The sequence below is a fragment of the Yamadazyma tenuis genome, chromosome 2, assembly GCF_029203305.1.
Source record: "Yamadazyma tenuis chromosome 2, complete sequence".
NCBI classification, from domain to species: domain Eukaryota; kingdom Fungi; phylum Ascomycota; class Pichiomycetes; order Serinales; family Debaryomycetaceae; genus Yamadazyma; species Yamadazyma tenuis.
In genome coordinates this window covers 387,595-398,389 of record NC_089462.1, presented here as the reverse complement: position 1 = coordinate 398,389, position 10,795 = coordinate 387,595, and the positions used below count along the sequence as shown (strand labels likewise).

At 42.4% G+C, this 10,795-nt stretch overlaps 6 protein-coding genes across 6 annotated transcripts; 3 read left to right on the top strand and 3 right to left on the bottom strand. All coding sequences in view use genetic code 12, as the record gives it.

Annotated features, from left to right (window-relative positions):
• Positions 1-53: 53 nt before the first annotated feature.
• Positions 54-680, top strand: sbp1 (Ran GTPase binding protein Sbp1; the record flags this gene model as incomplete). Its single annotated transcript, XM_006689895.1, has 1 exon — positions 54-680. The coding sequence occupies one exon, from the start codon at positions 54-56 to the stop codon at positions 678-680; it is 627 nt and encodes a 208-aa protein (XP_006689958.1).
• A 189-nt stretch (positions 681-869) lies between these two features.
• PHO81 (phosphate system positive regulatory protein pho81) lies at positions 870-4,577 on the top strand (the record flags this gene model as incomplete). The annotated part of the gene is made up of 1 exon (XM_006689894.2): positions 870-4,577. One exon carries the CDS (start codon positions 870-872, stop codon positions 4,575-4,577), a length of 3,708 nt encoding a protein of 1,235 aa, XP_006689957.1.
• A 62-nt stretch (positions 4,578-4,639) lies between these two features.
• Positions 4,640-6,520, bottom strand: LDB17 (pre-rRNA processing; the record flags this gene model as incomplete). Its single annotated transcript, XM_006689896.2, has 1 exon — positions 4,640-6,520. One exon carries the CDS (start codon positions 6,518-6,520, stop codon positions 4,640-4,642), a length of 1,881 nt encoding a protein of 626 aa, XP_006689959.2.
• A 113-nt stretch (positions 6,521-6,633) lies between these two features.
• PSN45_001461 (uncharacterized protein) lies at positions 6,634-7,932 on the bottom strand (the record flags this gene model as incomplete). Its single annotated transcript, XM_006689897.2, has 1 exon — positions 6,634-7,932. The coding sequence occupies one exon, from the start codon at positions 7,930-7,932 to the stop codon at positions 6,634-6,636; it is 1,299 nt and encodes a 432-aa protein (XP_006689960.2).
• A 63-nt stretch (positions 7,933-7,995) lies between these two features.
• JHD1 (JmjC domain-containing histone demethylation protein 1) lies at positions 7,996-9,459 on the top strand (the record flags this gene model as incomplete). Its single annotated transcript, XM_006690402.2, has 1 exon — positions 7,996-9,459. The coding sequence occupies one exon, from the start codon at positions 7,996-7,998 to the stop codon at positions 9,457-9,459; it is 1,464 nt and encodes a 487-aa protein (XP_006690465.2).
• A 35-nt stretch (positions 9,460-9,494) lies between these two features.
• ARG1 (argininosuccinate synthetase) lies at positions 9,495-10,739 on the bottom strand (the record flags this gene model as incomplete). Its single annotated transcript, XM_006690404.2, has 1 exon — positions 9,495-10,739. One exon carries the CDS (start codon positions 10,737-10,739, stop codon positions 9,495-9,497), a length of 1,245 nt encoding a protein of 414 aa, XP_006690467.1.
• Positions 10,740-10,795: the final 56 nt, after the last annotated feature.

Below are 10,795 nucleotides of genomic sequence, written 5' to 3'. Positions count from 1 at the left end.
CTTCGTCCTCAGAAAAAATTTTGTTAACGATCCATTGTCGACTATCAAACATCATGTCCTCTGAGGAAACTAAACCAAAGGTTGAAGCCACCGCCGCCTCTCCTCAACCCCCTACCGCCAGTGTGTTCTCCATGTTTGGTGCTAAGAAGGAAAAAAAGGAAGAGGAATCCAAGGATGAGTCAAAGAAGCAAGATGACAACAAAGATGAAGACGCCAACGATAAGAAGGATGAAGACAACGACGACGCAGAAGAAGAAGTCGACGTGCACTTCGAGCCATTGGTCCAATTAGAGAAGGTCGATGTCAAAACCAACGAAGAAGATGAAGAAGTGTTATTCAAAGTCAGAGCTAAGTTGTTCAGATTCCACGCCGATACTAAAGAATGGAAAGAAAGAGGTACCGGAGATGTCAAATTCTTAAAGCACAAGAAATCCAATAAGGTCAGATTGGTGATGAGAAGAGACAAGACCTTGAAGATCTGTGCCAACCACTTTGTTTCTCCAGACTACGAATTGAAAGCCAATATTGGATCTGATAGGTCCTGGGTGTACTCTGTAACTGGTGATATTTCCGAAGGAGAACCAGAAGCTCAAACCTTGGCCATCAGATTCGGTAACAAGGAAAATGCCGATAAGTTCAAGGAAGTGTTTGAAGAAGCTCAAGCCTCTAACAAGAAGTAATTAGTTAATAAGTCAAATAAACGTATATAGCGAAACCACGTCATGCTACGAGCACCGCGGTGCGTCCCTCCAGGCCTCACGCGCGCAGACCCCGTGCTGCACGTGGAGCGTAATTATGACCGATGCGAATACATATAAATGTTTCTGGTATCCACTATTCTCCATACACCCTCAAAACTCCTGTGTTGAATGAAATTCGGAAAGTATCTAGCATCTCGGCAGCTCGAGTTGCCCGAGTATTCTGGCCACTTCATCAACTACAAGGTGTTGAAAAAACTTATCAAACAACTTGCCATACCTTCCACTGGCCTGACGCTCGATAAACCACTATCGCAGGCAGAAATCCAAAACACCCTTAAGGAGAACAACGCGTCCTTCTTCTTCAAGGTAGAACGAGAGTTGGAGAAGGTCAACTCGTTTTACCTCGAAAAGCAGGCCAATTTGGCTGTGAACTTGGATTTGCTACTAGCTACTAAAAACGAGCTCTTCTTGGACGTCAAGACTCTTATGGATGAGAATAAAAACATCGACTCCGACTACCTCAACTCCACATTCAAGAACTCCATCACCTTCTTGAACCTATATCAGAATTTTAAGAAGATTCATCAGGATTTGCTAAGATTACAGCAGTTTATATTGTTGAACGAGAGTGGGTTTCTGAAGGTGGTGAAGAAATGGGACAAAAGATCCAAATCTCACACCAGGGAGTTGTTCATTCTGACGGCCATGAACGTTCAGCCAGTGTTCCACAAAGACGAAATCAATGACTTGAGTGACTTGGTCACAAGTTCATTATTTGATTTGGAGTCTATTATAGATGGTGATTTGGCTCCTATCCGCAACTTCTCATCGGTAAAAGCTCCAAAATACAGTTTTTCCAACTCTGCTTCCAACAATGATCTCATCAAAGACATAAGGAACGACACGATATCATCATTACTTTTTCCTGATGGACAAGTGGCTCGGGCTAGTCACTTGTCGATTCAAAATAACGAAATCGACGAATTGTACTCCAGTTTCGTTAATATTGCAACTATCAAGGTTCCCGATTTACAGTTGTTGGCTCGGTTGATAGATAAAGTGCACAACCTGTCAGAGGCCTCAGTGGGCAATGACAAGTCTAACGAGTTCAATGAGGCTATCAAGGCCAAATTCTCAAGAGTGTTTCTATTAGCAGTCACTAATTTAAAGATTTCCGATAGCTTTTTGCAATCGTTTTTAAAGCTGATACACTTCAATGTTTCCTTGTCTCAGATCAACAACAACTTCAACAATAACAAAAATATTCTTCACGAATGCTGTTCCATTCCAACCTTTTCAACACAAGAGAGCAATGTCATTATCAACAACGGGGTGAAGGTCGTGAAATCGACAGACTTGATCAAGCATTCTCGTGTTTTTATAGTCCAACGAGCCATGACCTCTCTCAAAGGTGACCAATTGGACCAATTGTTGGTTGCAAGAGACTTCAATGGTAGAAATTGCTTGCATTATGCGGCCCAAAATAACCGAGCTGACTTATTGGATATAATCCTTCCATATTTTCCAAGAGATCATTTGGATGCCTTGGATAATGATTCCATGTCTGCACTATTATTGGCAATAAAGCACGAAAACTTTGAGGTCATCAAGAAGATGGTTGAGAGTGGCTGCAACGTTTACCCTGAAATGGATGATGAGAAACTTCAATACTTTCCCATCAACTATGCCTGCAAAATTGGAAATTATGAAACTGTCAAGTACTTATTGACGGCAGGAAACCCAAACTCGAACTCTATGAATGCATTGGATGTAGAAGGCTTACTGCCTTTACACGTGGTTGCAAGGTCCGGTCACCATCTACTTGTCCAGTTACTTGTTGAAAATGGAAGCAACGTAAACCATGTCGATAGTTTAAACAAATGGCCTCCATTATTTTATGCTGCTTCTGAAGGCAACTTGAAAACTACTCAAGAACTTCTCAGGTTTGGTGCTAAAGTGGATATTGTGGATGAAGATGGTTATAATGTTTTGTATTATTGTGTTGTGGAGGGAAATATTCTGCTACTCAATGAGTTATTGAAATACTATCCAGCCATTATAAAGTCCACAAAAGAGGACTTCTCCAATATTATCGATGATTCCCTCGCTGACAAACAACCTGGGAGCTCTGGTACAAGCAACGAGAATGCAAGCTCAATGGCTATTTTGGACGAGGAAGAAGATTCGGAAGACTCTAATGATCTTCCCAAGAACGTTGATACCATTCCTGACCTCCAGTTACCTCCTCCTATCTTGCCCTTAAGAAGGTATGGACACAATTTCTTGGAACAAAAGGTGTTAATCGAGTTGGTGTTCCCCAACAGTTCAAAGTTTATTAATTTGTTCAACTCAGGCACCGATCTTAAACCTGGGAGAATCACGTTATCATCTAACATTTCCGATATAGTTCCAAGAAACATCATCCTTCCTAGTGCTGATGAAACCAGAGTCAGCAACTGCATATTCCAAACTGACATGGACTCTTTGAATGAATTCAGAATTGACTTCGAAATTTTTCCCAAGTTTGGGACAAGACTTATTGGAAAAACTACCGTCTTATCATTTGCTCAGCTTGATACTTCGTCTTCGGGTATCAATTCAATAAGGCTTCCATTGTTTGACTTGAGATTGAAAAATATTGGTGAAATTTGTTTTAATTGTCAGGTCATATTCCCTTTTGCGGGGGTTTTATTGGAAGCATCAAAGTTTGATACTTATTGGAAATCGTCGACCAAAATTGTTAAAAGAAAGACGGCTCCATTAACAACCTTAGCTTCTTCTCCAAATACTTACCTTTCCCCGTCTACCATCTCAAACACAATTGGATCCAATCAAACTGTCACCTCAACTGCTGAATTGGTCTCAGGTAATTCCACTACATCTTTTGTCACCGCAACTTCTTTGTCTGGAAAATACTTGAGGATTAAGGTTTGTCTTCTTAATGATGGAACTCCCGTGGTCTGTCCACATTGGTCTATATCCATCACAGATAGCATCGAGTTGTATTTACCAAACATGACTTTGGAACAATTGACATCCATTACAGACAACTTATTTGACTACAATAAGGTCGTTCAAGATTTATCCCAAATGTCGATTCAAGATCTTGAGTTGATCAAAAAATTATTAAAGATCATTTATTTACCATTGGAGTTAGTGTTGCAAATTATTGATGTCGAGATCAACTTGAACATCGAAATCATATTTCCGTCCGAGTACGAAATTAGAAATTTGCCATTTGCAGCCAATGTATCACTGACCTTGAACAGTTTCATTGATTACACCTTGAATGATATCTTCAATCATTTGAGGTCCTTGAGAGCTAATAATAAACCCAGCAGATCTGTCATCTTCATTTCATCCAACTCCTTGATCTGTAAGATTTTGAACTGGAAGCAACCTAATTTCCCCGTGTTTTTGGCCATGAATAGTATCTCGTTTAACGATACGTTGAAAACTTTTGAAGTTAAATCTACCAATGGCTTCTTACTTCCAGATTCGGGTGACGACAGTAGTGAATACTCGAGTTTTGATGAAAAGGATGATGATGCAGAAATTCACGTCAAGAATGCTGATCCTGATAAATTGATTGAGAACGATCAAGAACAAACTTCCAAGTCCATCAAACATGCTGTCAACTTTGCTGTGAACAATAACCTTATTGGGTTGATAACGTCAATTCATCTTTTACGACTTGTTCCCAAGTTAATGCCATTGATCAGATCCAGAGGGCTTATTTTAGTAGCCACAAATGATACACACGAAGAAGATGAAAAGATTTTTTCCTCCAAAGAATTGGATGTTTACACTAAAACAGAGATCAACGGATTAAGGTTCGATGATGTGTTAACGTTCAAGGACGACATCACCATGTAAATTACATATTAATGAAACGTATTAAATGTTATTAGTCTGTAAGCTTGTAGAATGCTCAACATTCAGTGTCTCCTCCTAGGTGGTGGTGGTGGTGGTGGTCCACTTCGTGTAGCAAGGGAAGGTGAAGATAGGGCCGAGGGAATAGGTGATGCACAAAAGCGTGGAGATTGTGGTGGAGGCGGAGCTCTTTTTCTCATTGCCTTTTGGAGTAATCTTGAGTGCTTGTCATTAACATCTGGAATAGCAGACAAGTATTCATTGGGAAGGTCAAGGATATTAGATTGTCGTTTTTGTGGTTCCTGGCCAACTTCAGATGGTGCCTGGCTAAGGCCAAGAGAATTAAAGCCTTGAAGAAACATATTATGATTGTTCTCCTGGGCAAGGTTTCCACTCCAATCATTCTGATCTATGTTATGTTTTGTGGTATGCAAATGGTAATCATTTCTCGTGTACGTCCTTACCGAAGCTACTCTGGTGAACGAGTTCGCAATTGATTCGGTTGAAGAACTGGTCTTGTGAAGTATTGGTCTTGATAAGGAACTGGAAGAGTTCAAAGACGATGACGACGAGTTTGCTTGAGAGTTAGGGATAATGTTTCTATTCTTCTTCTTCAACCAAGGAACCGACATGCATTTAGATGCCAAATCGGATATTTGTTTGAGCAGCTGAGATATCTGATCTTCTTCCAGAGAAGCAGATATGTTCAGCACAATATTCAGGAGCATGGCGACGATATCCAGTCTCCGGTATCCATCAACAAGGTCTGCCATTTGAGAAAACCTCGTCATGGGATACATAACCTTCAAGTACGTGAGCACTAAGATCCGGTTTTCAGCATTTTCTTCTTCCATGTACTCAATATCTTCCAATTCTCTGATGAAAATGTCCATCAAGATCTTGAGGTCATTCAAGTAGTACAATTTCGATGTGTACGAAGACGTGAACACAAGGTACAAGAACTTGAGAATAAGAATCTTGATGATTTGGGATTCTTCACGGTTTATATGGTAGACCAAAACATTCAAGAACCCAGATATCTTTGAGTTCACTGACTCACTTCCTTCTTCCAAACTCTCGCTCATTAACCCATCGAACACTTTGTTTCTGATTCCTGGGCTTGAATATGATTTCATCAAGTATTGCTCATTGATGAGCAAAAGAAGCTTGAACTCCTCGTACGCAATTAGTTTGTCTTCGTCTTCCCATTCCAAGTCATTTATATCATAATTGTGGAATGACTTATTGTTGAGCAAGTCGTCAATTATTGTAGCAATGAGACTCGAACGAGCCACCAAATCATCGAATTCTTGGTCGCAGAGCAATTCCACGTGGAAGAGATACTCGAAGATTGAGTCGCAGCACACTTTGAGCAACACAAAGGAGGTTTTTGTGTTCTGGATATGACAAGTTATGAAGTTGGCAACAACAGCTATCAATGAACAGTCACGGAGGGTGTCAAATAGCTCCACCGCATCCACAACATCGTTGAACTCCTTCATATCTGGTTCTTCGTCTTCGGAATTCTTAAACTTCAAAAGGAGAAAGAACACAATGCACACAAACTCTTTCATTCGGTCGTCATCGTCGCAGGTCTGTACTGCACCAGTTTGTACCTCAAAGTTCTTGACATTTGTGAACACCGTTAGTAATGCTAGTAATTTGCCTATACACAATTTGTAGTTGCGGATAAACAAGTTCAGGGTGATGAGCTTCATTGCATAGACTGATAGTTGATGGTAGTTTGTGCCTTCAGCAGTAAAGGCCATTTTTTCGGCCACACATTTGATATAGGTAGAAAGGTTTTGGTTGCACTCGGACGGGTCACTGTTGATCAAACACAAATGCAATTGATCTTGCAGCAACACAACGGAGTCAGGAGCCACATCCGGGAACGTTGTGAGAGGTACCGGCAGTCGTGGCGGAGGCACCTCGAACTCGGACATATTAAAGGTGGCATTCAACATTTGCTCGTGAGAGTCTTATCTCGTGCGGTGTAACTACAGAAACTTTAAGATCGCGAAAGGCTGACATCATGCTACTCAAACCATACAAAATTCTAGCTACCAACAGTTTTCAAATACACATCTGTACCCCAGCCGTGATAACTCTGTATAGTTAACAGGCCCTTGACACGTCCGGCATCATTCTCGACGTCCAAGTCCTTGGGGATGGTGTCGTTAAAGATCTCAATGTAATTTTTCAGCAAGGGCAATCCGTACCCCATACCGGCCACGGTGTTTCCACCGAGTCCAGGCGGTTGGTTGAGCGTCTTATACGCTTCTCCCTCTTGGGATTCATACGTAGAGAAGGAATAGTCGAACATATGCTTCAACACGGCCGGAGGTATTCCTTTACCTCTATCTCTGATTCTCACTTCCAAGTATAATGGAGAGTGGGACACCGAAACCGTTACATTCACCGGCTCATGAACCTTGTTCTCTATATGCGCCCTGAAAGAGTTCTTGAACAACTCCGTGAGCATATAGTCGAGATGGTACTCAATGTAAGGAAAAAGCACCTTATCGGACTTCTTCAGAGCCTTCAAGTCAGGTTCGGCTCGACTCCAGTAAGTATTCGAATAGAGATTATTATCCACACGAATCTCCACCGCCTGGTCATACTTCATCAAGCAAATGTCATTCACGACCTCGGCGTTTTTCTTGATCACGCTGTAGATATCCAATTCCTTAATGACTCCATTGTACTTTCCTCCCTTGACATAGGTGCCTTCTTTCAATGCCTTGGAAAGTTGTATGTGCTGGTGGGCAATGAGCCGCATGCTGATACGCTCTCGCAAGTGTTCATCGAGAAACTGTTTGATTCTGTCGGTGGACACGAGATGAAGCACTTCGTTGAATCCTCTGGACAAGCTGGGAAGAGTGTCTGAGTGGATGTTGATGAACTCGTCCAACACTTTTTCGGCAAATGCATGGTTCTCTTCCAAGGTGGCGGGCGGGTATAATGAGGCGGTTATCAACGAAGACATGGTGTTCAAGTAGCCATTATAAGACTCGGCAACGGAAGGATTTAGCACCACAAGGTAAGGTAACCGTCTAAACTCACGTAGCCGCCTGGCGTTGTAGGCAAGGAGGTATTCGACGGTGTTCTGGGCATTCTGAAGGATGAAGTTTGGTGAAAGAGACTCTGACTGCTCGATTAGGCCTTGGATAGAGAATTTGGAAAGAGGTCTTTGGGCGTAGTGGAAGATGAGTCTTTCTAAAGATGACCTTATTTTGTATTCTTTGAGAAATGCTTCCTGTTGAGTGGTGGATACGTAGCGTGAGCAACGAGGCGCTAGAGTTATGACGGTGGTAAGTCGGGGTACAAGTCTGTGTGTTGTTTGCAACCCTCTCATGGTGTTAAGATAACTGGAGATAAAGCGCACAAGTCGCGAAAAAATATCGCACCAGATTCAATTATGACAGGCTGCGCTGTTTGTGGGAAGGACACGGAAACTAACGGAAGTTGGGTTCAATGTGACATCTGTCGCCGTTGGCTGCACTTCACCTGTGTGGGTGTCGATGTTGCTGTGCTTTTGGCCTTCCATTGTACCAATTGTGCGGTTGATCATGGTCCTAGTCAGTACCGCCGTAAGCTGAAAAGAGCCAGAGTTCAGATAGATTACGTGGCTCTCAACGATGGGGAGGTTTTTGCCGTCGACAAGTCGATACATCCTCATGTGCACAAGTTCCATGCGTTTGAACCCTATGCTGATACTATCGAGAAGTCTACCAATCTTTATGTGGACATTTTGGATGAGCTCACATATGAATATACCACCGAAACTCGCTTGAAACGGCCAATACTCGTCCCCAACGGCGGAGAAAAGGCATCTGTGGGAATGGTTCTCCCAGCTCCACGTGACCAGATAACCATTGACTATATTCTTGAAAAAGTAGGAGGTGATACTCCGGTGGAGGTGATGGACGTTCTCTCCCAGCAGGGTGTAAGTCCACGGTGGAACATGCAGCAGTGGCGAGACTACTTTTCAGCCGCTCCAGGTAACCGGGACAGGATCCGAAATGTGATATCTTTGGAAATCAGCCAGATCAAGGGTTTAGGAGTGGAGTTCAAGCGTCCTAACATGGTAGATGCAATCGATTTGGTGGATAAAACTTGGAATGATAGCTCTGAGAGACCCCAGGTTACCAAATACTGTCTTATGTCTGTGGCAGGGTCGTTCACAGACTTCCATATTGACTTTGGTGGGACTTCTGTGTATTACACTGTGTGCTCGGGTGCTAAGACATTTTTGATGTTTCCGCCAACGGCCCAAAACCTTGAACTTTATACATCGTGGTGCCTTGATGAGAATCAGAACTTCACGTGGTTTCCGGAGTTCCTGAAGTTCAATAAGGGAAAACGAATATATCCTGAAGGGGGATTCAAAGTGACGTTAAGGCCTGGAGATGTATTTATCATCCCTAGTGGATGGATCCATGCGGTACATACCCCCGCTGACTCTATTGTCATTGGTGGAAACTACTTGACTATGATGAATATGAAGACTCAATTGGACATTTACAAGATTGAAAAAGATACGCACGTTCCCATGAAGTTCAGGCACCCTCAATTCAATAAGGTATTATGGTTGGCCAGTTACTACTACTATACTCACCAGGGCGAGTACTTGAGTGACATCGGATGTGGCAAGGACTTGGTCAAACAAGAACATGAAAAAGATGCAAAAGATACTGAAAATAAAATGGTTGCAAAAAAGGTGCTCTCATCGCTCATCTCTCATTTGAGAGACCATTACAATTTAAGCAAGACTAACCACGCCGCAAGGAAGAGCATCCCCACCACATTGATCGGTAAGGATGTCGAAAAATATTTAAATGGATTGAACAAACTACTTGAAGAAGTAATATACAGGGTATAGTAATGATTAATGTTTATTATGAGGCAGTTATGTACTTACAACGTCAACGTTTCACCCTTTTCTCTGGCAGCTTCGCCGTACTTCTTGATACGAATGGCTTGGATGGCAATGAATCCAGTGGTATCTTCTGGAGAGAATCCAGTCAACTCATCCATAGAAGACTCAGTGGCATCGTATAACTTTTCGGTGTCAGAAGATCTACCCAAGATTTGTAAAGAACCCTTGTAACAGCTGGCTCTGACAACACCATTAACGGTCTTTTGGGAAGGAGCAATCATTGCACGAATGTATTCACCTTCAGGAGTGAAGTACATACCGTTGTACAAGATTTTAGCATAAGAAATGGTGACAAATTGATCTCTCAAAGCACGGACTTCTCTGTCCAAGGTCAAACCTTCAATATCAATGTGAGCAGTTCTCAAGAGAGTAAGGCCGGGGGTTTCGTAACAACCTCTGGATTTAATACCAATAAATCTGTTTTCGACAATATCGATTCTACCAACTCCGTTTCTTCTGGCAAGAGCATTGGCTTCAAGGAAGATTTCCACTGGGTCAGTAAACACCTTCTTTCCCACCACCAACTTGACGGGTAAACCTTTGTCAAACACCACGCTGAAGGTTTCTGGGGTGTCTGGAGCATCCGTTGGATCCACAGTCAACTTCCACATATCTTTTGGAGGAGTGGTGTCGGGGTCCTCAAGAATACCGGCTTCAAATGAGATGTGAGCCAAGTTCTCGTCGGTAGACCAAGGTTTGGCCTTGGTCTGGGCAACCGGGATTCCCTTCTCGGAAGCATATTCCAATAAGTCATTTCTACCAGCAAATCTGTTGAAAAATTCAGGGTCTCTCCATGGAGCAATGACCTTGATGTCAGGCTTCAAGGCGTAGAACGACAATTCGAATCTGACCTGATCATTACCCTTACCGGTACACCCGTGAGAAACAGCGATACATCCTTCTTGTTCAGCCACTTGAATTTGGGCCTGAGCAATTACTGGACGAGCCAATGAGGTTCCCAAAAGATAGACGTTTTCGTAGACGGCGTTGGCTTGAATGGCAGGGAAACATACGTCCTTGACGAATTGTTCTCTGACATCAACACAAATAAACTTGGTAGCACCAATGGCCAAGGCTTTCTTTTCAGCTTCTTCAAAGTCTTCTTCTTGACCGATATTTGCCAAAAACGCAACCACTTCGTAACCTTCTTCCAATAACCAGGCCAAAATGACCGAGGTGTCCAAGCCACCTGAGTAAGCCAAACAAACTTTTCCTTTAGACATTCTAATGTAAGCTAGTGTATTATGCTGAAATCAAGAAAAAATTTTCAGTTTTTTCA